We start from the raw sequence: 27,937 nt of genomic DNA, 5'->3' as shown, positions 1-27,937 counted from the left end.
CAAGCACAAACTCAGGCTTATAGGGCATCCAGTCTGCTGACAAAGGGGCCATTCAGCCTGGTAGTGAGCCTGACTGGTGCCAATGAACCATACGCCATCAATCAAATCTAGTTAAGTATATGAAAGTCACTTTGCTGGAGGGCACATAACATTAGGTGGGATCAAATTGTCGAGGGAGGGAAGAAGATGTTGTCTACTGAGTGGCTGCCATGTAAATCTATAATGAGGTACCCTTAGACAGGTAGACAGACCTGTCATAGGGATGAGGAATACTGATGGAATAAACACGTCAGGAGAGGGAAAAGGGAGCAGACTTATCTGGGGGAGCACAAATGCATGTCTACTGGTAGGAAAAGGAGGAGGAGCAACCTCCAGTTAGGGGGAAGAATGATTGAAAATGCTTTGGGGGACCTAGGTGGGGAGTGTCTTTGGTGGTATGCATTGAATGAGCCACTTTGACCCGGGTTGCTGGGGCATCCTGGGTACCCAGACCAAGTGATGTAGAATGCTGGGACACTGAATCCTGGATCTTCAAGGCTCACAGGCAGCTCTAGAAGCTAAATCAGTGAAACTCAATGCAAAAACTACACTAGGTTATCAAGACTCTACCTTAAAATTATGTCTCAAGAGGTTATCATCAGGCTACCAGGTGATCCCTCTAATTTTACTCATCCACACACATTAGCAAACTAATGCTTAGGAAGCACATACAAAAGGCAAATTGCTTTTCACAAGATTGTTCATCACTTCACAGCAATTATGAAATGACTACATATGTAAGAAAAGCAGCAAATAGTAAATGATGGCCAATAGGGGTTAATAGTATTACTTTTACACAAAGGTGTAAAATATTAACTAAGAGAAAAAAGGGTAAAATAAACCCTTTGAGGTTGAATGGGAAGCAAAAATATTGATATGTTCTTGTAGACTAGAAAAGATATATAGATCCATATAGAAACAGATATATGTATTCTGTATGCATATATGCACACATTTATAGACACATTAAGTTCTCAACAATTTTGTCTTATTTGGATCCACAATCAGTATTCATAGAAGCAGCAGTTAAGAAATCAAACGATTTCTTGCATTGGGTAAATCTGCTTCATAGGACCTCTTTAGTATTGAAAAGCAAGGATGTTACTTTGAGGACCAAAACACATCATCCCATATGCAGGTGAAAGTTGGACACTGAATAAGGAAGAATGAAGACAACTCAATGCATTTAAATTGTAGTCCTACAAAGAATACTGAAAGTAACATGGACTGCCAAAAAGATAAACAGATCTGTCGTGGAAAAACTATAGCCAGAATGCACCTTAGCGGAATGATAGCGGAGTTTCAACTCACAGACTGTAGATATTTTTTCAGGAGAGACCAATCCCTGGACAAGGACATCATGCTGGGTAAAGCAGAGGGACAGTGAAAAAGAGGAAGACCCTAGGCATGATGGATTAACATGGTGGCTCCAGTTATGGGTTCAAACACAAGAACAATTGTGAGGATGAAGCAGGACTGGACAGTGCTTCCTCCTATTGTACACAGGGCCACTATGAAATGAAGACAACTCGACGGCATATAACAAAAAAAACAACTAAAATCAGTAAGCCAAAACAGGATCAGAAACAGAATATTTGCACACATTCAAAGAAGCACCCTTTGAGTAACTTAGTAATCATATATGGTAAAATAGTAAACTTACAATAACAAAGAACGAAAGGAAAACAATAAATAGGGGGGAAATAAACACTCTTAAAATACAAGAGCTGTGTATTTATTGTGTACAAGATAACAGCAATAAAACATTAGTAAATACAATACCACATTTGCTTAAGACCATTCCCTACAACCTTATTTGTACTTGAAAAAAATATTTTCAGAAACATAAAATCGAGCTTGGACTGAGAAACTAAACAATGATATAGAATGTTCCGCAGTTACAATAAAATTATCATTTCTTCCAAAGGCACAAAATATTGCTAGTGAACCCTTCTTTGAATTACTACTGCTTTTTTACTGACTGAGAAACTTTATTCCGTATCACACACTTCTGGAAATTTCCTGTTTGATATTATACCATTTAGAATGTAGTATCCCACTTTGCTCTAAGAACTCACTATGAATTCTTAAGTGTAAAGTGAAGTGTGAGGAATGACTAACATTCATAAGGCTTCTCCACCGTGAGTTCTTATATGTCTACCAAGATGTGATGACTGACTAAAGGCTTTCCCACATTGCTTACATATGTAAGGCCTAACACCACTGTGAGTTCTCATATGTGTTGTGAGGGATGAAGCCTGACTAAAAGCTTTCCCACATTCTTTACATTCATAGGGCCTCTCTCCAGTGTGAGTTCTAATATGTGTAGTAAGGGCTGAAGTCTGAATAAAGGTTTTCCCACATTCCTTACATTCATAAGGCCTCTCTCCACTGTGGATTCTTAAATGTGAGGTGAGGTGTGAGGAAAAACTAAAGGCTTTCCCACATTCTTTACACTCATAACGCTTCTCTCCACTGTGAATTTTCATATGTTGTGTAAGAAATGCGGCCTGAATAAAGCTTTTTCCACATTGTTCACATTGATATGGCCTCTCTTGACTGTGAGTTCTTATATGTGTGTTGAATGCAGAAGCCTGACTAAAGGATTTCCTACATTCCTTACACTTATAAGGCCTCTCTCCACTGTGCGTTCTTTTATGTTCAGTGAGGTGTGAGGAACACCTAAAGGCTTTCCCACACTCTTTACATTCATAAGGCTTCACTCCGCTGTGAGTTCTTAAATGTATCGTGAGGTTTGATGACTGAGTGAAGGTTTTCCCACATTCCTTACATTCATAGGGCCTCTCTCCACTGTGAGTTCTTAAATGTGTAGTAAGGGATGAGATTTGACTAAAAGCTTTCCCACATACCTTGCATTCATAAGCCTTCTCTCTACTGTGAGTTTTCATATGTGAAGTGAGGTGTGAGGAACAACTAAAGGCTTTCCCACATTCCTTACATTTAAAAGGTTTCTCTCCACTGTGCGTTCTTTTATGTTCAGTGAGGTGTGAGGAACACATAAATGCTTTCCCACATTCTTTACATGCATAAGGCCTCTCGCCACTATGGGATCTTATATGCTTAGTAAGATGTGAGGAACACCTAAAGGCTTTCAGACAGTCCTTACATTCATAAGGCTTCTCTCCACTATGAGTTCTTTTGTGTTGCGTGAGGGATGAAGGTTCACTAAAGGCTTTCCGACATTCAACACATTCATAAGGTCTCTCTCCACTGTGAGTTCTTATATGTCTCGTGAGGTGTGAAGCCTGACTAAAGGCTTTCCCACATTCCTTACAGTCAAAAGGCCTCTCTCCACTGTGAGTTTTCATATGTTCAATGACATGTGAGGAACGACTAAAGGCTTTCCCACATTCCTTACAGTCATAAAACCTCTCTCCACTGTGAATTTTAGTATGTCTATTGTGAACTGAAGAATGACAAAATATTTTCCCACAGTTTTTATATTCACAGGGCATATCGCTTTTATGGAGAGTGTTATGTAAGCTAAGAAATGAACTATTATAAGTTTGACAATGTACTTTACATTCTGGGTTATGACATTCTACATGTGTCCAAAAAGATGAGAAACCACAGAAATATTTCTCACATTCATAGTATCTATTACCAGTGAGTGTTGTCACAGAATTCTTAAGTGTTGGGACATAAGGTAAATCTATACCACATACATTATATTTATGGAGTTTTAGTCCATTAAGAGCTCTCATCTGAATGGGTAGGTGAGAGGGATAAGTGTAGAGATTTCCACATTCTTTATATGGGCAAGTACTACATCCAGTACCGAATCTACTAAAATGCTTATGTGATGAGTAATCCACAAAGGCTTTTCCATACTGCATGTATTCCAAAGAACTTACTTCTGGAGGATTTCTTTTTAGAATAGTAAGATTTGGAATCCAACTGAAGGTTCTCCCACATTGCTTGCCTTCATTACTTTTAAAGAGGTGCTCTTCTGTATGACTTCGGTTAAAAATAGGCAACATGCTGTTGGAAATAAATTTAATCCTATTTTACCAGTAACCAAATACATTGAAGGTTTATGGGATTGTCCCTGATTTATCTCGTGTCATATATTAAATTATATAGATGAAATACAAGTATTACTCTAACTGTGTTACTAAAACATGAGGCTGTCTGAAATCTTTAAAATTATTCAATATCTGACTCATATTTATATAAATGTATTCTGAAAATTCTCTGAACCCAATGAACAGGTAGCTTTACATATACACATATTTTTATATGTGTGCACATTAATGTCATATATTTGTATGTTTTAATGTTACAATGTCTTAGGACATTCTTCTATTATATCTTGTTTGAATGACACTCACCTCAAATGCCTTTCCTGGTTTTTATAATCATCTTTATGGCCATAAGATTCAACAATCTCTCGTAACATGGAAGACCACGTGTGATTCCTCATGAATTGCACCATTATGGGTTCATTGGGCAACTTGTCTCCATCACTAAGGTTTTGAGAAACTGACACCCATAATTCATGTTGAAATCCAAAATATGAAACAAAAAGGAAAGAAATTGTTATGGATAAAAAGGCTGCTGTGAACAAAGATACATATTTTGCTCGTTCAGTACTTGGAATGAGTAAAAATCAATGTACTAGAATATATCCATAAGTATTGAGAATGATGGTGCCACAAATATGTAAACTCCATTGGGCATAATATACACATAACACTAAAACAGAAAAGGGCCTCCATGAACACAGGTATGGTAAGATTTTTAAATTCAGAAAATTAAACTCAGGAACCTGAGAGGTTGTATTCTTAATTAAAAAGAGGCTTTTTTTTTCTAGCTAGATGATTAAAGTGTGATTCCTTATCTCCATTGTAAAAGCTCCTCAGAGGGAAAAATGGGTAGAGCTGGCAAGGTGATGATAACGGACTGGATATCAGGAGGGAAAGCAGTGTACAACTGACATTAAGTCATTACTTTGCACTTCAGGGTCTCTGAAGATGGGAAGGCATGAATCCATTTGTAGCGTGATAATCATGTCAAACTTATAACAGACACAGAAACCTCTTTATATAGGTCTGAAACACAAATCCCTCAGTGCCTGAAAGTAATGTCTGAAGCTAATGCTTATACTTAGAAAAGTTAAAGAGCCTCGGGTCTTTTCATTACAAGAGAAGCACTCACTTTCATATAGAGAGTTTATGTTCATGGGGAAACCAGGCCATGTTAACTCCACAGACCAAGGGACCATGTCTGTTTTATTTAACAATGTATTCCAATTCCGGGGCCCAAACACAGGACCAAAATCAATCAATAAAAATGTTTTGTTCACTAAAGTTATCATTTTCTTAATTTTTTCTTACCTACTGAGGCTAAGTTCCTGAAGGTTTCCATCATCACGTCTTTGTAGAGTTCCCTCTGAGCAAGATCCAGCAAAGCCCACTCTTCCTGGCTAAAGACCACGGCCACATCTTGAACAAATACTGAGTCCTAAAACATTACATAAGTTCTAAATCAGTAAAGAACCATATATTCCCATGTATTCAAGAATAAAATGTGAGACTGTCAGTTCTGGATGATGAAAAATTCATAGGATTTTGGCAGAAGGCTCCTTGGTATTCTACCAATGTATACTCTAGGACAGTCATTAGTTTTCTCCCCTTTCAACAATTACATTAATGTCTTCACTGACTACAATCTCCCTCGCAGACTTCCAACACACTGATACAATTTTTCGCAATTTGATTGCAATTTTAATCTCATCCCCCTTGTTTTAATGATCTAGAAGCAGAAAACAACAGAAAATAAAGCAAATGATGGTCTGTTCTGCCATTAGACCAGGGCTGGTTTTCACTGGTGATATTGAGATTCTCCATCTTCTCTACCCACAGGGGTAGTCAATTAGGCTTCTGTGTATTCTAGCTGGAGAAGTCCATGTTGAAAAATGCATTTGTGATGAACAGATAATTGGTCTTAAAATAATCTATCATGTGAACTCCAGTTGTGTGTTTATTACCAAGAACATACTTTCCAACTACTGTTCCCTCCTCTTTGCTTTGAACTTTTGCATTGTTATAGCTAATAATTATCAATGCATCTTGCCTGCATGTTTGATCCATTTCAGATTAAATTGGTAGTTGGTAGAATTCTTCAACTTGTTCATCACTAGCTTTTGTGATCAGCACACAAATCTGAATAATAGTTCTATTGATTAGATTATTTGTAAGTGGATAGAAAAAAATCCTCTCACAAATAGTTCTTCAAATGTCCTTTTTGACATGAAAGTAATGCCAATCCACTGATTGTGTCTGTTCAAAATTCATTTCAGCTCACCAGTGCCTAGGATATCAATCATTAATGCATCCCATTTCTTTTTTGATGATTTCCAATTTTCTCACATTGACATTTCGTACATTCTAAGTTCTAATTATTGGATATTTTTCCCAGCTGTTTCTCCTTACCTTGAGCAGTGCCTCATCACAAATGAAGATTCTGAAGGCTTCATTGACTCATTTATGTCACAGTGCTCAACTCTACTTTGAGAAAGCAGGTTTTCATTTGAATGCCTTCTAACCCAAAAGGTTCATCATCTGACACTCTCTCTGACAAGGTTCATCTCCCATTCATGAAGCTTTCAGTACCTGACAGTGTTTCAAAGCTATGCATAAGGTTTTCAGTGGATTCTTCCTCCTAAGTGAAGAGCCAATTCATTTTTCATGGTCTGTTGTTAGTCTAGAACCTGGTCACAGGTGACCCTGCTGGCATTTGAGATGCCAGTGACACAGTTTACAGCATCACAGCAACACATAAGCCACCACAGTCTGATCATCTGACAAGTGATGGGAGAGATTTAGTAGAAACCCTCAAAACTGAAATATAGCAAAAAAAAACATGTTCAAGACAGACATTGGGAGAAGAACAAGAGTTAAAAACAATAGAGATAAATACTATTATATACACAATCATGAAATAACAATTATCTCTGAGTAATTAACAATAATCTTTGAGTAAGTAAAAAAAGATGAAAGCTGAACAGGTGGAAGAAGGAGAATGGGATGACACCCACAAATATGCCTAAGTTTGATAGAGATTATTTTTATATTTCTATATTTCATGTATTTATACATGCTACAAATAGACCCATGAATATATTAAAACATACAAAGAGCCAAGTTTTGACATTTTAACCATAACCAAACACCTTGAGGGAGGAAAGTACTGGCCCTAGGGGCTCAGAATGGGAAACTCATGGGACATCGGGTTCAACTGGCACAAAATAATTCATTAAAAAATGTTCTACATCCTACTTTGGTAAGTAGCAATAGGGGTCTTAAAACTTTATGACTGTCTATTCTATGATATAATTATTGACTTCTACCCACCCAGAACAAAGAACAATGAAGAAATCAAAAGCACATAAAAATAATTAATCCAAAGAACTAAGGTACCACATGAGCTTCAGCCTCTACAACCCGACCACTAAAAACCCCTCTGACAGTGAGCACATCAGTAAGTCTGCAATAGTATAGAAGGCAAAGATGGAACAAAACTCAAGATCATAAAAAAAAAAAAATTGAAAAACAAAAAAGACCAGGCTTACTGGTTGGACAGGGAGTGGTGGAAGTCCTGAGACTATGGCCCTTAGTCACTCTTCAAGCCTAGAACTGAACTCATCTCCAGGAGTCAGTATTCAGTCAAACAAGAGACATGTCTATAAGGGGAGCAACAATCTTTGGCAGGTGAGCACTCATTTTAACAACGGTACTCAACCTGTGGGTTGTGACCTCTTTGCGGGGGATCAAACAACCCTTTCACAGGGGTTGCACAATTCTTAACAGTAGAAAAATTAAAGTTATGAAGAAGCAACAAAAATAAATTTATGGTTTGGGGTCACCACAACAGGAGGAACTGTATTAAAAGCTTGCGGCATTAGGAAGGTTGAGAAACACTGCCTTAGAACAATCAGCCATTCAGTATTGAAAGGGCAGCATTTGCCCGAGGACAGTGTTCAGCAGGCAGAAAAAAAACTAGATGAAAGGATTTATGGAACCAGGAATGTTACATTCTCCACCCCCACCCCCCAGGAATGTTACATTCTAGGGATTGCAATCAATGACATAAAAAATATGTACAAATTGCTGAATTAAAAACTGATCTGCTTTGTACACCTTCACCCAATTCAAAATTAAAAATAAAAATAAAAACAAGCGAACAAACACCCTGATATGCAACAAGGAAGAAAAAAAGATGGGACAGAATATGCAAAAATTGCAGGATAATCAGTAAAAGTGGACCATCCAAGTATTGAGAAATGAGAGAGAGCATAAACAAACAAATAGAATATTTGAAAGCATAGTAACTGAATGTTTCAGAAAGTTAATCACATACAAAAATTTTAATAGCATTAAGCAATATAAAAAACCACCCCCACTGTCATCATTGAGTCAATTCTGACTCATAGTGACTCTCCATGAGAATAGAACTGATCCTGTGGGTGTCCAAGACTTTAACTCTTTACAAGACTTTAACACTTTATGGTAGTAGAAATTCTCATCATTCTCCCAAGGAGCAGCTGCTGCTATGAGGTAAAATCAACCCAATCACAGTGAGTTTGGCTTTCTTTTGCAATTACAAAGAGAAATAAAGGGGGCAGGGAGGAAGGAGGGGAAAAAAGAGGAGCTGATCCCAAGGGCTCACTGTAAAGTAAATGTCTAGAAAAGAATGATGGAATATATGTACTAATATGTCGGATACAATTGATGTATGGATTGTAACAATAGTTGTAAGAGCGCCAATAAAATGTTTTGTTTTTTTTAATGAGAGAAATAAAGTCCTGACAGATGCTTAAACAAGGGTGAATTGTGAAAACATTGCGTTGAGTGAAATAAGTCAGTCACAAAAGGACAAAAATTCTATGATTCCACTTACATGAAATAGACAAATGTATAGTATCCAAACTTAACAATGAGAAAAGGAAAAATATGAGGATTCACTGTGTAGGATGCACTGGGTTCTGTCGTTGGTGGTGGGATAAACTAGGAAAAAGTACGGGTAATAGTTGCAAAATGGATTAATGTAAACAATGTCATTACATTATTGTTGCTGTTTGTGGCAGTTACCTATCTCCTGTCAACCTGAACGAAGGGGTGGAGTCTAGCCTGTCAATCAGGTAAGTCATAGCCAATGATACCTCTGTGTGGGCATGGCCGTCTCCTGAGCATTCTGGGAATCCCTGTCTTCCTCTATGGAGGTGGGACTACACTCCCCCTCTGCTACATATTCCTGTTCCAAGCTACATGGAGCTGTGTTAATGGCAGTCAGATCCCTGGAGTGGAGGAGCCATGTGGAGACCCATGCCAGTGCTGACATGTTCCCACCACCACTGGATCCACAAGATTTTCCTCCCAATTCCTGTGATCTTCCTACATTTTGCATCATTGCATGTACTGTGTGAGTCTTAAGAGAATTTATGGAGTGGTATCAGACATATGGGCTAATAGCAGACTTATGGACTTGATCTGGACTGGGCTGGGGTGTTTTCTTAATATATAATTACTCTGTGATATAAAGCTCTTTCTTACATATACACGAGTGACCCTGGACTTGTTTCTCTGGTCAACCTAGACCAGGCATCCTCAAATTATTGCCGGCGGGCCACATGCGGCCCGCCAAGGACATTTGTCCAGCCGGCCGGGATTTTTTACCCCGTTTTGTTTTTTTACTTCAAAATAAGATATGTGCAGTGTGCATAGGAATTTGTTCATAGTTTTCCTTTTTTCAAACTATAGTCTGGCCCTCCAACGGGTCTGAGGGACAATAAACTGGTCCCCTGTTTAAAAACTTTGAGGACTCCTGACTTAGACTAACACTTTATGGTACCAGAAGCGGGGTCTTCTGTCAGCCATTTTCACTAAGCAGCATGGTCTCTGAGAAATTCAGGCACAATTCGCCAGCTGAGCTAAAAATATAAATTAATCACATTCATTTTCGCCATTTCGAACAGGAATAACCAGAGACAACAACCCAAAAAAATAATAAAAACTTTAACTTCCCATATTCTTTTCAGAAAACAAACCAGTAAACTGCATGACCAGATATCACCTCTGGTTAGCCAAAGAAGAAAAACAGCAATCAGACAGAGGTCTAACAAGCATCCACTCTCCACCTTTATAATTTGTTTCTCTAGTACCCCACTACCAAGGTACCTTAATGTGTTAGTCTGATTGAGCAAAGAAACAAATCCAAGGACACTCATGGATGAGTAAGAAAGAGCTTTATATCAAAGAGTAATTGTAGATTAAGAAAAAATCCCAGCCCAATCCAGATCAAGTCCAAAAGTCTGATATTAGCCCATATGTCTGGTATCAGTCCATAAATTCCTCTCCAGATTCACATAGCACATGCAATGATGCAAACTGTAGGGAGATCACAGGATGGAAACATGGATCCAGTGTTAGTGGGAACATCTCAGCGCTGGCATGGGTCTCTACATGACCCCTCCAGCTCCAGGGCTCTGGCTGCCATCAGCATAGCTCCATGTGGCTTGTCAACAGGAATGTGTAGCAGAGAGGGAGTGTGGTCCCACCTCCATTGAGGAAGGCAGGCGTTCCCAGAATCTTCAGGAGAAGGCCATGCCCACACAGAGGCATCACTGGCTATGACCTGATTGACAAGCTAGACTCCACCCCTTCGCCCAAGTTGACAGGAGATATGTAACTGCTACACTGTTCTTCGGTTACCATTGAGTTGACTACGATTCATGAGGACGTGTGTGTGTGTGTGTGTGTGTGTGTGTGTGTGTGTGTGTGTGTGTGTGTACACACTAGAACTGCTTCATAGAAATTTCAAGGTTGCACCCTTTTAGAAGCACATCACCAGGGTGGTCCTCTGAAGCACCTGCAGGTGGGTTCAAACTGCCAATGTTTTGGCTAGAAGTCAAGTGTTAACCGTTTCACAAATTACTACATTAAACATGCTAAAATTGTTGAATTAGCACATGCTTTATTATATATTTATTAATAATAAATTCATTTTGATCTAAAATTTGTTTTGGACTGGACCCTCAGGGCATCAGGAAATTCTGTTGGCCTCCCTTAGTAGTGTGGGACCATCCCTGGATCACTCCCCTTTACCAGCCATCAATGTAGAACCAACCACCTTCCTTTCTTATCTAATAATGGCCATAACCTTCTAGCATATTTTCCCGCTTCTTCCTTTTCCCTCCACACTATAGTTCTTTCAGGGCTGGTAAAACTATTTCCTCCTCTGTTCAGAAGCATAAAATTATTGTGCATCTCATGGGAGTAGTGTTACCATGACAGTAGGGAGAAAAAAAGATGAGTTGATATCAGGGGCTCAAATCAAAAGAAAATGTTTTGAAAATGATTAAGGTGACATATGTACAAATGTGATTGATACAATGGATGTGTGTGTTGTTATAAAAGCTGCAAGAACCCCCAATAAAATGACTTATTTATTTAAAAAATTATTGTGCATCTCCCCTAGATTAAAAACCCAAGTTCTTCTGTCCGGTAGCCATGAAAGCTGATTGAACCCTTGAAACAATTGCTGTATGATAATCGTTAACCCTTAAATTGAATTATACCCTGAAGTAGCTTAGCTAACTATTCAAAAAGGTCTGCCTTGGGCTTTATATTAATTTAGAACAACAAGGGACAAAGGGACAACAGTAACTGGAAAGATGAGACAGGAATCTCAGAGAGCAGTGAGTTTATGCTAATAAGAGAAGTACTACTCAATGGGAGGGTCAATATGGTTGAACCTGTCAAAGAATGTATTATATATACATTATATATTATATATACACACACCATATATACTCAAGTATAAGCCGATCTGAATATCAGCAGAGGCACCTATTTTATCACAAAAACGGCATTTAAAATGTGCTGAAAAACTCGGCTTATACATGAGTATATACAGTGTATATATAAACGGTTGAATGGGTTTATGTTTACTGCATATATTTGAAAGACCATCAAAATAAACAAAATTTATTAAAAATATATTATTCAATATATGCTAGAGCTAATGGTAAGAAACTATACAATCAATAAGTGCTTTACCAACGACAAAATGCATGACTTATCCTGGCCCACCAAGCCTTGAGGATGATATTCCCACTCAGAGCAGCCAATCCACAGAGAAGACCGCAATGGCTGACCCCACTATGAGACACGACATCCCTCACTGACCCATAGCCCTACAGGGGACAACACTGGAGACAGAGTGTGGGAATTCCCCCGATCTGATCCCACCACAATGAAGCAAAACACTAAGGGTGTGCAACAGAACAGCAAGGGAACAGACGAATGAAGTCCCCAGGGAATACCAAAAATAGACTTTGGGGCCAGGGCTTGGCGCCCCAAAATAACCTACTGGAAAACACTCCTACAAGCCAACAAACAGTCCTTGAACTAACTACAGCTTTTCTTTCTTGTGTTTCGGTTTGGGTTTTTTTGGTCAATGGTTTGTTGTTGTTTTGTTTTATTTTGTTGCTTGGTTTTGCTCTATCTTGTTTTTGTGCGTGTTATTATCTCCACAGGTCTGTCTAAATAAAACAGGCTGGATAAACAATCTGGAGGAGAAAACAACGGGACCGATAGTTGTGGGAGGACATGGGAGAGGGGGAGGTGGAGAGAAAGGTAGTGGTGTTAACAAACCCAGGGACAAGGGAACAACAAGTAATCCAAATCGGTGGTGAGGAGGGTGTAGGAGGCCTAGTAGAGCATGATCAAGGGTAATGTAACCAAAAAGAATTACTGAAACCAAAATGACATGATAGTGGGACAAGAGGAAAATCAAGGGAAATAGAGGGAAGAGGAGGCAAAGGGCATTTACAGAGGTCTAAATAAAGGCAAGTACATATGTAAATATATTTGTATATGAGGATGTGGAAATAGATCTATGTGCATATATTTATAGGTTTAGTATTAAGGTAGCAGATAGACATTGGGCCTCCATGCAAGTACTCCCTTAATGCAAGAACACTTTGTTCTATTAAACTGGAATTCTATGATGCTCACCTTCCCAACACACTCGCTGAAGACAAAGTGGGTGAATAAGCAAATGTGGTGAAGAAAGCTGATGGTGCCCAGCTATCAAAAGATATAGCGTCTGGGGTCTTAAAGACTTGAAGGTAAACAAGCAGCCATTTAGCTCAGAAGCAACAAAGCCCACATGGAAGAAGCACACCAGCCTGTGTGATCACGTGGTGCAGAAGGGATCAGTTATCAGGCATCAAAGAACAAAAAATCATATCATTGTGTGCTTATCTCCCTGATAGGATCGCTGAAGACAAATGGGTGCATAAGCAAATGAGGTGAAGAAAGTTGATGGTGGCAGCCTGTGTGATCACAAAGTGTCGAAGGGATCAGGTATCAGGCATCCTCAGACCAAAAAATCATATCATTGTGAATGAGGTGGAGAGTGCAGAGTGGAGACCCAAAGTCCATTGGACATCTCCTTACAGAAAGGTCTCAGGAAGGAGATGAGCCAGTCACGGTGCGAAGTAGCAATGATGAAACATACAACTTTCCTCTAGTTCCTAAATGCTCCCTCTCCCCCCATCATCATCCCAATTCTACCTTACAAATATGGCTAGACCAGAGGACATACACTGGTAACAGACAGGAACTGGAAACATAGGGAATCCAGGGTAGATGATCCCTTCAGGACCAGTGATGTGAGTGGCAACACCAGAAGGGTGGAGGGATGGTGGTTTGGAAAGAGGGAACTGATTACAAGGATCTACGTATGACCTCCTCCCTGGGAAACGGACAACAGAAGAGTGGGTGAAGGGAGACATCGGAGAGTGCAAGATACAACAAAATAATAATTTATAAATTAACAAGAGTTCATTAGGCAGGGGCAGTGGGGAGGGAGGGGAAAATGAGGAGCTGATGCCAGGGTCTTAGATGGAGATCAAATGTTTTGAGAATGATGAGGGCAATGAATGTACAAATGTGCTTTACACAATTGATGTATGTATGGATTGTGATAAGAGTTGTATGTGCCCCTAATAAAATTATTTTTTAAAAAAGCAAAAAAGAGGAACTGATACACCAAGGGCTCAAATAGAAAGAAAATGTTTTGGGAATGTTGATGGCAACAGTTGTACAAGTGTGCTTAATACAAATGAATGATGTATTGTCATAAGATTTTAAGAGCTCCCAAATAAAATAATTACCAAAAAATACATGACTTTATCAACATTAAGAAATATAATTGTAAAGACATAAAATGCTTGAGCCATCACTGCTATATAGTGACTGCCTATTAAATGTTAAGGTTTTACATTGAAAAAACAAACAAACAACAAAACCCAAATTCTTCCATTTTCAGTTGCCAGCAAGTTCCCCAGAACATGACATGCACACCTCTCCAGGCATTCCTCTCTTACACCTCCTTCTGCTCCAGTTGTGCTGGCCTTCGCACTTGCTAAAACATACAAGACACCATCCCACCTTCTGGCTGTACCCAGACATTCTTCTTTCTAGAACAATCTCTTCTCAGATCCCTTGGGCAACTCCTTCATTTCCTTCAAATCTTAGCTCTTTTTCTTTTCCATGAAGCTCACTCTGAACTCTCTAGTTACTGCTGCACCTGCACTGTCAGCATTGCTAGTGACTGGGTCCTCCTCTACTTTGAATTCTCCTGTTGTATTCATCACCTTTAAACAGATACACATGGTTTCAATTTTATTCATTAGGAATTTCTAAACCTTAAAATAGGACAATATTTTGAGATATATATCGCCAATACATAAAAGACTGACTTACATATTATGGCTTCTCTGATTACCTATTTACTCATTTTGTTTTCTAATAAGTAGCTTTACTTTTTGAGAGCAGTTTTAGGTTTTCAGAAAGTAAAGTGGACAGTAGAGTTCTTGATTAGCTCTTCTTCCTTGTGCCCTTCTAGTTAAGCTTGCCCATTTTCTTATATTAGTGTGCTAAATTTGTTAAAATAAATCAACCAATATTGATACATTATCGATCAAAAGCTATAGTTCACATTAAGGTACACTTTGCATACTAGTAACACAGCATAAGAGATGGAGCTATAGTTTTATAATTGCTCAGAAAATACTCCAGTGCCTAGGCGAGGCAAGAAAATTATGATAAGAGATGGGAAAGGATGTCTCTACAGGGTCTGGGCTCACCCTCCACATTGAGAGCTGTTCTGTCTTTAAGATTTGGTCGGGAGACTCTTACTCAGGACAGAGCACTGAGGTCCATGGTGGGACCATTAATGAACCCATGGCATCATCTCTGAAAGCCAAACAACAAAGGTGACCACACACAGAAATTTTGAAAAGCCACCTGATACGCACAGGACGGATCCCAAGTGAATGCAGAGCAGGTCCTCTCCAGATAGCTCTGTGTGCTGAGCCCACTGGCCTTTTCTGCCAGTTACCCTTCATTGAGGAGCCACAGTCCTGCAGCACACAGCTGGTCCTCCAATCAACAGTATCGCCCACCCCACCACACAACTCACCATCTCCTTTCCCTGGTTTCTGCACGTCACTCCAGTACGAAGGGTGGGAGTAGAAGCTGGGTGCTGGGCAGTCTGGAAGTAGATGAACAGTATTTGATCTCCACACCAAGCGCTGCAGTTGAGACCTGTACTTGTGATTTCTGCCCTAGGACCTCAGCTGACTGAACTGGGCTAGCTCTGCATGCACCACCCTGGAGACCTAAAATGGAAGAAGGATGGGGAGGAAAGAGTGTTGAGTAAACACAGAATGACCAGTGTTTGGCTTCCTCCTGTACCCAGGGCAGCAATCCACCGTGAAGGCACAACAGGTTCCAGGCTCCAGAGCTCAGACTATATTCTTTTAAATTTTGTTTGACAAGTTTTATTACCATATATGTCCCATATCATACAATTTAATTGTTGAATCATATTAAGATGACTTGTACCATCAGCAACACAATTTCAGAACATTTTCTGCTCATAGTCATTGACATTAGCTCTCTATTTCCCCACATCCTCCCCTGCCATGCCCCTCGGAAATTATAAATTCACTTACTCTCCCTATTGATAAACATACGCACTACAAACTTGCTCCGTATAGGCAAGGATGGCAGACTGTCTCACACACTCTGGACATGATGTCAGCAGGGACCAGTCCCTGGAGAAGGACATGATGGCTGGTCAAGTGGAGGGGCAGCGACAAAGAGGAAGTACCTCATCCAGATGAGCTGATACAGTGGCTCCAACAATGGGCTCCAGCATAGGAGCACTGGAGAGGGTGGAGAGAACCAGGCAGTGTTAGGTTCTGCTGGGCACAGGATCACTATGGGCTGAAACCGAGTCAACGGCACCTAAAAACGACATAACACACTCTACATCCTTCATGCCTAAACGCTTTGTCTTTCAAACCCAGTCAATAAAGAAGTAAAATCAGAAGATTATTACATTTCTCTAAGGCTCCGGGAAATGATAGATACTGATTGCAATGTTTCAAACAGCTGATAAAGCACTGATTCATCTATGCCAACAAATTTGGAAGACAGTTACCTGGACAACTGACTGGAAGAGATCCATATTTGTACCCATTCCACAGAAAGGTGACCCAACAGAATGCTAACCTATAGAACAATATCATTAATATCACATGCAAATAAAATTTTGTTATTACAATTGTACCAGTATAATGCCAGACATCTATGCCAGATTCAGAAGAGGATATGGAACAAAAGATATCCTTGATGATGTCAGATGGAATTGGGGTCAAAGCAGGGAATACCAGAAAGATGTTGACTTTTGTTTTATTGACTATGCCAAGCATTTGACGGTGTGAACCATAAAAAAACTATGGACATCCTTGAGAAAGAGAAGAATTCTAGAACACTTAAATATGCTCATGCGGAACCTGTACATAGACCAAGAGGCAGCTGTGCAAACACAAAGGAATACTGCAGGGCTTAAAATTTTAAAAAGGTGTGTGTCAGGGTTGTATCCTCTCACCATGCTTATTCAATCTATATGCTAAGCATCTAATGAGAGAAGCTAGATCATATGAAGAATGCAACATCAGGCTTCCAGGAAGTCTTATTAACAACCTGCAATACACAAACGACTCGATCTTGCTTGCTGAACGTGAGCAAGACTTTAAGTACTTGTGGATAAAGATCCAGGATTAGAACCTTGAGGCAGTTAGTTTATCGTGTCAACCTGGCCAATAAACACACGTGGGGTTAATTGAAGGGCGGAGGGATACATGGCTCAGTGAGCCTCACCTTTCTAGTTTTCGGGTCTCTTGTTTGTGATGGTTGGAGCAGGGTGCAGTTGCCTTAGCAGTTCCCTGCTTTTGCTGGCAAGGCTCACTTCCTGCAAGACATCCCCAAGGAGAATCACATGGACCTACCCTGATGCAGCCCTGGGTGCTGGAGCAGCTGTATGGAGAGAACCCCACCAGCGCTCAGATGTTTACACATTCACTGACTCAGTTTTCCTCCTGCAGTTGGCATCATAGTGTGTGTTTTGTGAGATGGAGGAGGACTTTATGGATTGGTGTTGGATATATGGGTTAATGTTGGACTTGTGGGCTGGGGCAGCACTGGGTTGGGATGTTTTCTTGATGTGCACTTAACCTTTATATAAAACTCTCTTATAGATGAGTTTCTGTGGATTTGTTTCTCTGAAGTACACAGACTAACACGTCTTGAGTAGAGATTACAATTCAATGTAAACAAAATCAAAATCCTCACAAGTGGACCAATAGGTAACATCATGATAAATGGGAGAAAAGGCTGAAGCTATTAAGGACTTTGTCTTGGTTGGATCCACAATCAATGATCATGGAAAAAAGCAGCCAAGAGATCAAACACCACATTGCACTGGGTAAATCTGCTGCCCAAGACCTTTCAAGTGTTGTAAAGCAAGGATGTTACTTTGAGGATTAAGATGTGCCTAACTCAAGCCAAGGTATTTTCAACTGCCTCATACACATTTGAGAGTTGATCACTGACTAAAGAAGACCAAGAATGGACGTATTTCAATCACAGTGCTGATGAAAACTATTGAAAATGAAAAGTACCATATACGGCCAAAAGGAAAAACAAATCTGTCTTGAAAGGGCAGCTAAAATACTCCTTAGAGACAAGGATGGTGTGACTTCACCTCATGTGCTTTGGACATGTTATCAGGGGACACTAGTCCCGGAGAAGTCCATCATGCTGGGTAATGTAGACAGGCAGTGAAAAAGAGGAAGACTCTCAACAAGATGGATTAGCACAGTGACTATGACAATGGGCTCAAACATAGCCATTGTGAGGAGCCACGGGGCCAGGGGGTGTATCCTTCTGGTGCATATGGGGTTGGGAATAAACCAAAGGCATCGAACAACTAAAAAAAATAACACTCCCTAAATTCAAATTCATATTTCTACATTTTTTATTTCCAGCATAAATTAGGACCTTGTTCAGTATGTGGAATCTAAAGCTCCACTACAGAAATTCTGAATAATTCACTTTTTGTTATTCATATTGATATTCACATGAGATGTATTCACTGAGCTATAGTCATGCAAGGAATGAGCATTCGGTAAACAAATGCCCTCTGAACCATCTCATTTTACGTCACATCAATGCACTATATTCTGGATCCACAACCAACTTCAATGCCTATGTCTTTTCACAGTCATCCCTAACTTGTTCATGCTTAACTCCTGCCTGACATCATTCAGCTATGATTGCCAATTCAAACATCTACTTGAAGCATAGGGACTGGTTAACGCCCATCAGCTGCTACCCACTGGCAAGGTCCACATTATCAGCAATGGTGCCACACAATCACTGCCACTGCCTGCCCAAAGTGGCTCACAGAACGCCCAACCCACACTTTGGACTTCTCTGCTTCATTCACCTCTGGCTTCCATCAAGCAATGGACGTTCCTGGGCATTCTACTTCCACAGGGATTTGCACACTTATTTTTCCCAACTGAAGTACTCTTTCCACTCCCATCTATGACAGATGCTATCAGCCCTACACAACCTCACATTTAGCTAGATAAAACTAATTTTCTAAATCTTCACTTAAATGATTGTGTATGCACAGTGTAGCTATACAATCGGGTTAGGGTCTCTTTATTTAGAACTGTCTTTCATACCACACTGTACATCTATATGAAGAACCTACGGATGTGGTCGCTTCTTCCTTCTAGACTAAGACACAGCTCACCAAGGAGACAGAGAAATGTATCATCTGCTGCATAAACTCTTGAGCAGCACAATTCAACAGAGTCGTCTGTAAGTGATAGATGTGGTCTGCTTCCGCACAGTCCAGTATGGTAACCCCGTGCCTGTTTGTTATTGTCAGCTGCCACAGATTCAGTTCCAATTCACAGCAACGCTATCCACACCAGAATGCAACACTGCCGCGTCACGCCATCCTCATGACCAGTGCTATTTAACATTAATCATATTTAGCACCAAACACAGTGCAACTAAGGAACTTAACTGATTCTTTTAATTTAAATGGAAACAGCAATACCTGGCTAATGGATACCACAGCTTTAGAGGACTCACTAGAACCTGAACACCCGGCACCTTAATTGACCGAACGCTATGAAGCAATGAACCATGGTGCTGGCAATTTCCCATCATCAAAATGCAGAGCTTCACTATTTTTTTTTTCTTGGAAGCTTATCGCATATGGAAATGGAGCCAGTAAAAGAAAGGGTATAATCCAATTCGGCTTGCTCGTGTTTAAATGCTTCATGTGAATGTCCACCTACATTGGATTGATCTCACTCTGAAACCTATAATGATATTTAAATATAAAAGTGCTGTTAGGTCAGTTCAGACTCACAGTGACCCACAGACAGCAGAAGGAACACTGCGCCCTCCCGTGCCATCCTCACAATGGTTCTCGTGTTGGAGCACATGGTCGCAGCCACCATGTCCATGTTTTCTCCTCAAGGGCCTTCCTCTTACCAACCATCAAGGACCTTCTCCGGAGACTGGTCTCTGCTGATCACATGTCCAAAGTACAGGAGAGGAAGTCTCACCATTGTTACCTCTAAAGAACAGTCTGCCTGTAATTTTTTTCCAGACAGATTTTAAGTTTTCCCTTTGGCAGCTTCTTGTTCTTCCAAAATTCTTCACCAACTCCACCGCCATGACACGATTAAGCATAACTGAGGGAAAAGACAGGGCACTCTCTGAGGTGACATCTGAAGTTAGGTAATTGTCTAATTCCTACTGTTAAAACATTTCCCTCTAAGAAAAAGTACTTAGTGGAGAGGTTGAAAGCAGGAAAATCTTGACCTCTTAGAAAGCACTTTTTAAAAAATGTTTTTGCAACTGATGCAATGGTTTATTGGTGGTGGTGCTTGAGGGGGTTTGGGGAGCAAACTGTGAATGCGGGAGGGGGCATGGAACACTAGAAATGATTGTGATGGTGTATCTATAAGTCTTTTTAAAAAGCCATTTAACCTTGGAAGGGCATGATATGTGAACACTGTAAGAAGAAGTCTACTTCAAAAAAAAAGAAAAAGAAACCAAACGTGACCAGTGGTTACCATGGGTGAAGGAGAAAGAGTTGTTGCCTAAGAGACACTAAGTTTGTGCTAATGTTAGTGGAATAATTTGGAAAAAGATATCAACAATGGTTGTACAACACGAAGAGCATAATCAATGGGCTGAAATGTATGTATAGAAGTTGTGCAATTGGAGAATGTTTTGTTGTGTCTTTCTTTGCTACATTTAGAAGAAAATAATTACAAGAATACCAATGAGTACAAGGAAGAATAACATGTTCTAGAAATGAATGTGGTGATAATTATACATCTGTTCTTGATATGACTGAATCATTGAATTATACGACAAGTGGATGGAGTGCTAATAAATATGTTAAAATAGAAAATTAAAATGTTTTGCAAGCTAAACTAATATGCGAGTGTTACAAATTTAAGTGAAGGAGTTACCTATAAGGCTGAACTGAGTCTGATGTTGTTGGTCAACATAAAATATGTGGGTTTTAGTCTTTGCGTGATTGATAGCTTTCTTAGTTTAGTGTTCAAGTATCTATCTTGCTGCTGGATGGAGAATAGATCTTTTTGTGACAAGAGAGACAGCAGAAGAGAGTTCAGAGGCTGCTTTCATGAGGTAGGTCTTTCATAGAGAAGATTGAACTATTTCCCCTAATCTACTGAAGGGATACAGATATAATTTCCTGGTACAGAAAGTCCAGTGAGTAGATTTGTGGAGGTAAGATTTTAAAGCTTTATCATAGACATGTCAGGTTCCACAGCCACATGGTTCTTGTTGTCCCAGGTAGACTATGGAAATGGTTTGGTGTCTGCATCCACATGTCAACCTGGATGCTGTTTTCTCTTGGCCATAAAAAATCTAGTAGGCTTCAGTCCCTCTTCTGAAGCTTCAAGCTAAAGGAAAGGAAGGGTACAGTTCTGACATGTGTAAGGTCTGTATGAAATATTAATTTTTCTGGTGTGTAGTCCAGTGAATTACGCACTATGGCCCTTCTAGTCAGTCTTTCTAACTCTCCCCAAATGATGAGATGGAGTTATGCAAATGAGGGGCTTATAAACCACTAGCAGGGTGGGCAGCTTGCTAATAATGTAAATAAGGAGCATGGCACCCTTGTGAGGAGAAACCTTACCAAGAAGGTATACATAATCCTAACTATGGGATTGGTCTAGGCTTACGCTGAGCCATCCCAAGACAGAAAGGGGGTGTCTCACTGCCACCAAGATGAGCCAGAAGTGGAGCATGTTCTTTGGACCTCAAATTCCTGGGGTGAAAACTTCCTAAATCCAGCAGTCAAAAACAAAGAATTGTAACACAGAATACAGTGTGAGAGACGGCGGGGTGAGATGGCAGGAACCAGGCGACTAAAGTGAGGCAGCTACAGTGGGGGGCGGCAACCCAAAGAGCTGAGAGTTATAACACTTCCTGACAAGGTCCTGAGCAGGATCCAGGGGCAGAGGATGAAACGCTATATGAACCAGTAACTGTATCCCGAGGCTCCTCTAACTTCAAAGTTGATTCTGATTTCTGTTTATAATCTGTGACTTCCTTTATTAATACACCTTATAAGCCTGAGCACTGTATGAATTGTGGGTGGTAACAGCAAAAAATTATCAAGCCCAGTAGAGAGGTAAAGAGTACTGCACATAGAAGAAACACACCAGCCTGTGTGACCACAAGGGATCAGGTATCAAGCATCAAGAAACAAAAAATCATGTCATTGAAAATGTGGGTGAGTGCAGAGTGGAGACTCAAAGCCCAATGGTAGTCAACCGGACATCCCTTGCTGAGCGGTTGTGGGGAGAAGATGAACGAGGCAGGGTGCAGGGTAGCAACAATGAAACATATAACTTTCCTCTAGTTCTTAAATGCTTCCTCCCCACCACTAGCATGATTCCAATTCTACCTTGCAAATCTGGCTAGACCAGAGGATGTACATTGGTACAGATAGCAACTGGAAACACAGGGAATCCAGGACAGATGACTCCTCCAGGACCAGTGGTGAGAAATATGATGCCTGGAGGGTGGAGAGAATGTAGGGTAGAAAGGGGGAACTGATTACAGGAATCTACGTAGACACTCCTCCCTGGGGGAGGGACAGCAGAGAAGAGGGCGGAGGGAGACGTCAGACAGTGTAACATATGACAAAATAATAATAATATATGAATGATGAAGGGTTCATGAGGTAGGGGGAGTGGGAAGGGAGGGGAAATGAGCAGCAGATATGAAGGGCTCAAGTAGAAGGCAAATGTTTTGGGAATGATGATGGCAACAAATGTGCATATGTTCATGACACAATGGATGGATGTATGGATTGTGATAAGAATTGTGTGAGCCCCCAATAAAATGATTTAAAAACAAAAAGAGTACTGCACATGAAGTAGTCTGTGTCAAAATAGTGAAGAAGAGAAATTGGGGACATGAAAGCATGTCTAACTTTCCCTTCTCAGAGACCTGTTGCTTTGATCCTCTCCTCCATTGCGAAACTGGAAGAGGAAAGACACCTTTACCACGCCCTTTCCACAGGTTCTCCGAGGAGCGAGTCTTAGCGTTTGAAGTAAGAAAATTCACTAGATTTGAATGAAGGTGTGAATTTGATATGAAGGGACTACATTACCAGACATTCCTCAAACGGAAGCTCCCCAAAAAGAAGCACTTTAAAATAGCCATGCACTCTGGTGGGAGCCCTGGTGGGGTAGTGCTCACACGTGGCCTGAGAATTGGTAGGTCATCAGTTCGAAATCACCAGCCACTACTCAGAATAAAGATGGGACCTGTTCCTCCCATGAACAGTTCCATTTTTGGAAGCCCACAGGGGAAGTTGTACCCGGTCCTATAGGATTGCTGAGAGTCAGCATGGACTGATAACAGTGAGGGGTCTTTGTTTATGATCCCTGGTGACACGATGCCTGAGTACTGAGCTGCTAACCAAAAGATGGGTGATTCAAACCTACTGCTACTTGACAGAGATGTAGAAGCCTCTTAGAGTCTCACAACTTTGGAAGTGCTACAGCGAAGTAAGACTCTCTCCTACAGGGTAGCTAGAAGTTAAAACTGATTCAATGACAGTAGACCTTTTAGAATTAGAGTAACTATCGCTAGTACAGATAAGAGCTGGAAACACCGGGAATCCAGGACAGATAAATCCCTCAGGACCAATATGGAGAGTAGCCATACCAGGAGGGTGAGGGGAAGGTGAGGGAGGAAAGGGGGAACCGATCACAATGATCTCCATATAACCCCCTCCCTGGGGGATGGACAACAGAAAAGTAGGTGAAGGGAGACATCGGTCAGTGTAAGACATGAAAAAAATAATTATAAATTATCACGAGTTCATGAGGAAGGGAGGGTGAGGAGGGAGGATTAAAAATGAGGAGCTGATACGAAGGGCTCAAGTAGAAAGCAAATGTTTTGAAAAATGATGAGGGCAACAAATGTACAAAGGTGCTTGACACAATGGATGGATTTATGGATTGTGGTAAGAGTTGTATGAGCCCCCAATAAAATAACTAAAAAGAAAATGTATAGAGGACAGATGACAGCAGATGAAGCCACATAATCTGGCTGAGGTTAACTTGTAAAAACAAAAAGAGAGCCAAAAAGAGTTCACGGGGTGAAAGAGGTAGCCCGCTGTTAATCAAAATACCACAAATATAACATAATTTGCCATCAAGTTCATTAAATATATAAATGTTAAAGTCCTTTCCCTTACAGTAAGATTTTCTTTCAAGCTCAATCAGCACGGATGTTCCAACTCAGGCACAAGGCTAGCAAGGCCATTAAGCTAAGTAACCAGGAACAACCAGTCCCGTTGAGAGGCTTAGGGGAGGGAAACGTAGGTATAGATCATTTTCTAATGATCATTGCAAAACCTCCCTTCTTAAGAGTGCCCACTGTAACCTGTGATCACTGTAAACACCTGCACCCTCTTCATTTGATCATTGTAAAAACTTGCTTCCGTCGCATAGTTTAATATATATCACTTGCCTGATTTTGGCTGGATTTTTTGTTTGGAGGTAGTAAATCCACTGTTTGCTTCCATCTTGAGTCTCAGGTAAACTAAGAGTTTCTCAAATCAATTGGATCTCTCTCTATCTTTGGCTGAAACAATGACAGGTATTCCCGGCCCTTGTTTCTCCAAGAAGAAATATAGCAAGTTATAGACCTTAAACTATGTGACAGACTCAGGTTTTTACAGTGAGCCCAGGAAGAGATTAGCAAGCTTTGACAATGATCAGAGGGTGGAAGTGTTACGCTAAGCCAGCGGTTCTCAACCTGTGGGTCGCGACCCCTTCGGGAGTCCATAGACCATTTCACAAAGGTCGCCCGATGCATAACAGTGGCAAAATGACAGTGATGAAGTAACAACAAAAATAACTTTACGGTTGGGGGATCACCACGCAGGGCATTAGGAAGGTTGCGAACCATTAGGAAATTACCTACACCTGCATTTCCCCCCTTAAGCGTCTGAATGGGGAATGCTTGACCTGGTTCCTATCTTCACGGACCATCTAGGGGCCACTGGCCACCATCCCTGCAGCTTCGTGAGCACTTGTTCTCCACATCGGGGCACGCCTGCATGCCTGGCCTTACCAGACCTGCCCCCGCGAGGCTTAGGGGGGGGGGGGGGGCTGGTGCCTGGCCGCATCCCGGTGACTTCGCAAGCCTCCTCCCTGAGTGGGGACGTCCCCGCTGATGGAGCCTGGATGGCACTTTTTCCGCCCGAGGACGGGCAGTTCCGTCCGGGCTCACTGCCCTGCGCGTCCTGCAGGCTGCACTTTTCACGAACGCCCGGGAGAAACTGATGCCACTGCTGGCGATCCACACTCCACTTTGGCAAAGAGGTACCATTTTTACCTGCTCAGCGGCCCAGAGGCAGCTCCCCACCTGCTCGGAGCCCGCAGGCCGCGGCGGCCGGGGTGGGAGGGGCGGCGCCCCGAGCGGGACGCAGGCAGAGGCCGCGGTGCGCGGAGGAGCCGGCCGGTCCGGACCGCGCCCCACGGAGACTGGGGGCCGCCGGCACCGCGGCACCGGCCTTTGTCGAGCCCGTGCAAGGGGGCGCGCAAATGGGGTCCCTAAACGGGGTCGCGCGCTTCCGCTTCCGGTGTCGGGCCGCTCGGTGCCCCATCGAGGAGGCCCGTGTCCCAGCAAGTCGTTTTCGGGGAGCGCGGAATTGGTTCCGCTCGCAACGCCCCTTTGTGCGACCGGGGGACGCGCCGCTCCACTGCTCCGTCCTCGCCAAGGTTAACGCAGGAGCCCGTCCATGCACCGCGTCGTCCGTCTGTCCGCCCGCCCGCGGGCCCTCTTGCTCTCCGCCGACCCTCGACTTCACCGAGCCGGACGCTCTGCGGAAGGTCCCTCCAGACGCGCGCACGCACAGCCCTAGCGACGCGCCTCAGGATGCCGCAGGAGCCCCGAGCCCCGACGCGCTGCCTGCAGCTTCTGGGAGACCCACCGCTCGGCCCACCTGTGCAAAGTTGTAAGCAGGTTGATGAATAAACAAAACTAACAGAGACGAGTACAACTTTAAGAGGTTTATTGGGTTCAAACTCAGGCTCATGGAGTACCCAGTGTGGATCTGAGCTTCCACCTGGGACACACTTTTATAGGCATAACACACACAGGTGCCTTAAAAAAAAAAAGGCAAATTGCAATTTCTTTAGTTTGCCGTTTTTTCCTAAAAGCTGATTGTTCCTGCATGTGGTTTTTCTGAAAGCTACAGTGTACAAAAGTGAAATATTTTTTCAATAAGGCAGACATTTGCACAAGCTTGGGCACATCCTGTCCTCTGCTATTCTTATTTCAGATCCAAACTCAATTTAGCTTCCATGTTACAGGAGCACAACCCAAACTCTTAACCATGCTACCTCCAGGGCTCCAGGTTAAAGTAGAGAGGCAGCAAAATTGAGGAAGGCCTTCAAGGAGATTGATTGACACCAAGGCTCCAACAGTGGGCTTAAGCAGGGCCTAGTAGTTACATAAGGGGTGGAGGCTAGCCTGTCAATCAGGTCATAGCCAGCGAGGCTTCTGTGTGGGCATGGCCTTCTCCTGAGGATTCTGGGAACTGCAATCTTTCCTCCTTGGAGGTGAGAGACACTCTGTCTCAACTCACACCTTAGAGACTCTACTGATAAGGCTGACTCCCTGTGAGTCATCCCTGAGGAAAAGTCACATGGACCTACCCTGATGCAGCCCCGGGAGCTGGAGAAGCCACATGGAGACCCCTGCCAGCGCGGAGATGCTTATAACACCACTGGATCTACACGACTTCCCACCCACTGGCCTGTGATCTTCCCACATTTGGTGTCATTGCATGTGTTTTGTGAGTGTGAGGAGGACTTCATAGATTGGTACTAGACATGTGGCCTAATATCGGACTTACAGACTTGATCTGCACTGGGCTGGGATGTTTTCTTAATATGCAACTGCTCTTGTTTATAATGTTCTTTATTATATACATATGAGTCTCCCTAGATTTGTTTCTCTGGTCTACCCCAACTAACACACATGGGAACTAGAGTGAGGATGGTGCAGGGCTGGGCAGTGCTTTGTTCTGGTGTGCATAGGGTCGCTATGGGTCAGAACCACTCAATGGCACCTAACAACAAGTCTGACTGCTGGAAAGGCAAGGTTATAGAGAGCAATGGTAGGGAATCTTGGAATATTTGGGTGGGACACATCACTTTTGGCAACCTCTGACTCCCCCTTCCCAACCCTGACTCTGAAATCCATCAGTCTGCCACACTGTGGTAGCTGCTGTGTTGCTGCGAGGCTAGAAGAAGTGCTGCCCTCAGTCTTTTTGCGCTGGTTTCAGTGGCGCATTCAATCTTAAGTGAGACTAGGCAGAGTGACCTGGTAATATCTTTCCCAAAGTCAGCCTATCTCAAGCTCCTGCTGAAACCCCTTCAGCAACACAGAAGCCCACCACTGATAAAGGGAGTCGCCGTGCATGAGTGTGTTGGGCTGGTGTGGATCCTGGGTCTCACACATGGAAGGAAAGCTTCCTGTCATTGCCCTTTAATGGTCTCTCATTGAATACAATCACCTGCCACGATGCCATCCAAGGAGCGCTGGTGGCGCTGTGGTTGGGAAGTTTCCACTACTAATCACCAAGGTTGCCAGTTCAAACTCATCTTGGGAAGAAACCGAACCTGTTGACTGCCAGAAAGATTGACCCAATGGCTATGCTTTGGGTTTATAATGTAAACTGAAACTCTCACTCAACACTCACTGGCCTCCAGTTGATTCTGACTCACAATGACCCCTACAGGACATGGTAGAACTGTCCCCAAGACTATAACCCTTTACAGGAGTAGAAAGCATGTCTTTGTCCTGGGGTGCTGCTGGCGGTTTTGAACTAAGTTTGGGATTAGTAACCCACTATG

General features: G+C 41.9%; 1 protein-coding gene across 1 annotated transcript; it reads right to left on the bottom strand.

Annotated features, from left to right (window-relative positions):
• Window positions 1-1,777: 1,777 nt before the first annotated feature.
• On the bottom strand, window positions 1,778-25,644 carry LOC142445782 (uncharacterized). Its single transcript, XM_075547688.1, is given in 7 exon segments — window positions 1,778-2,171; window positions 2,173-4,041; window positions 4,392-4,542; window positions 5,397-5,523; window positions 15,553-15,751; window positions 16,246-16,382; window positions 25,410-25,644. Coding segments are annotated over 5 exon segments (2,166 nt in total). The 5' UTR covers window positions 15,556-15,751; window positions 16,246-16,382; window positions 25,410-25,644; the 3' UTR covers window positions 1,778-2,155.
• Between the last annotated feature and the right edge of the window lie 2,293 nt (window positions 25,645-27,937).

Source organism: Tenrec ecaudatus, chromosome 1, assembly GCF_050624435.1.
Source record: "Tenrec ecaudatus isolate mTenEca1 chromosome 1, mTenEca1.hap1, whole genome shotgun sequence".
Lineage (NCBI taxonomy): Eukaryota > Metazoa > Chordata > Mammalia > Afrosoricida > Tenrecidae > Tenrec > Tenrec ecaudatus.
The sequence above is the reverse complement of the archived record's forward strand: the minus strand, read 5'-3'. Positions and strand labels throughout refer to the sequence as shown.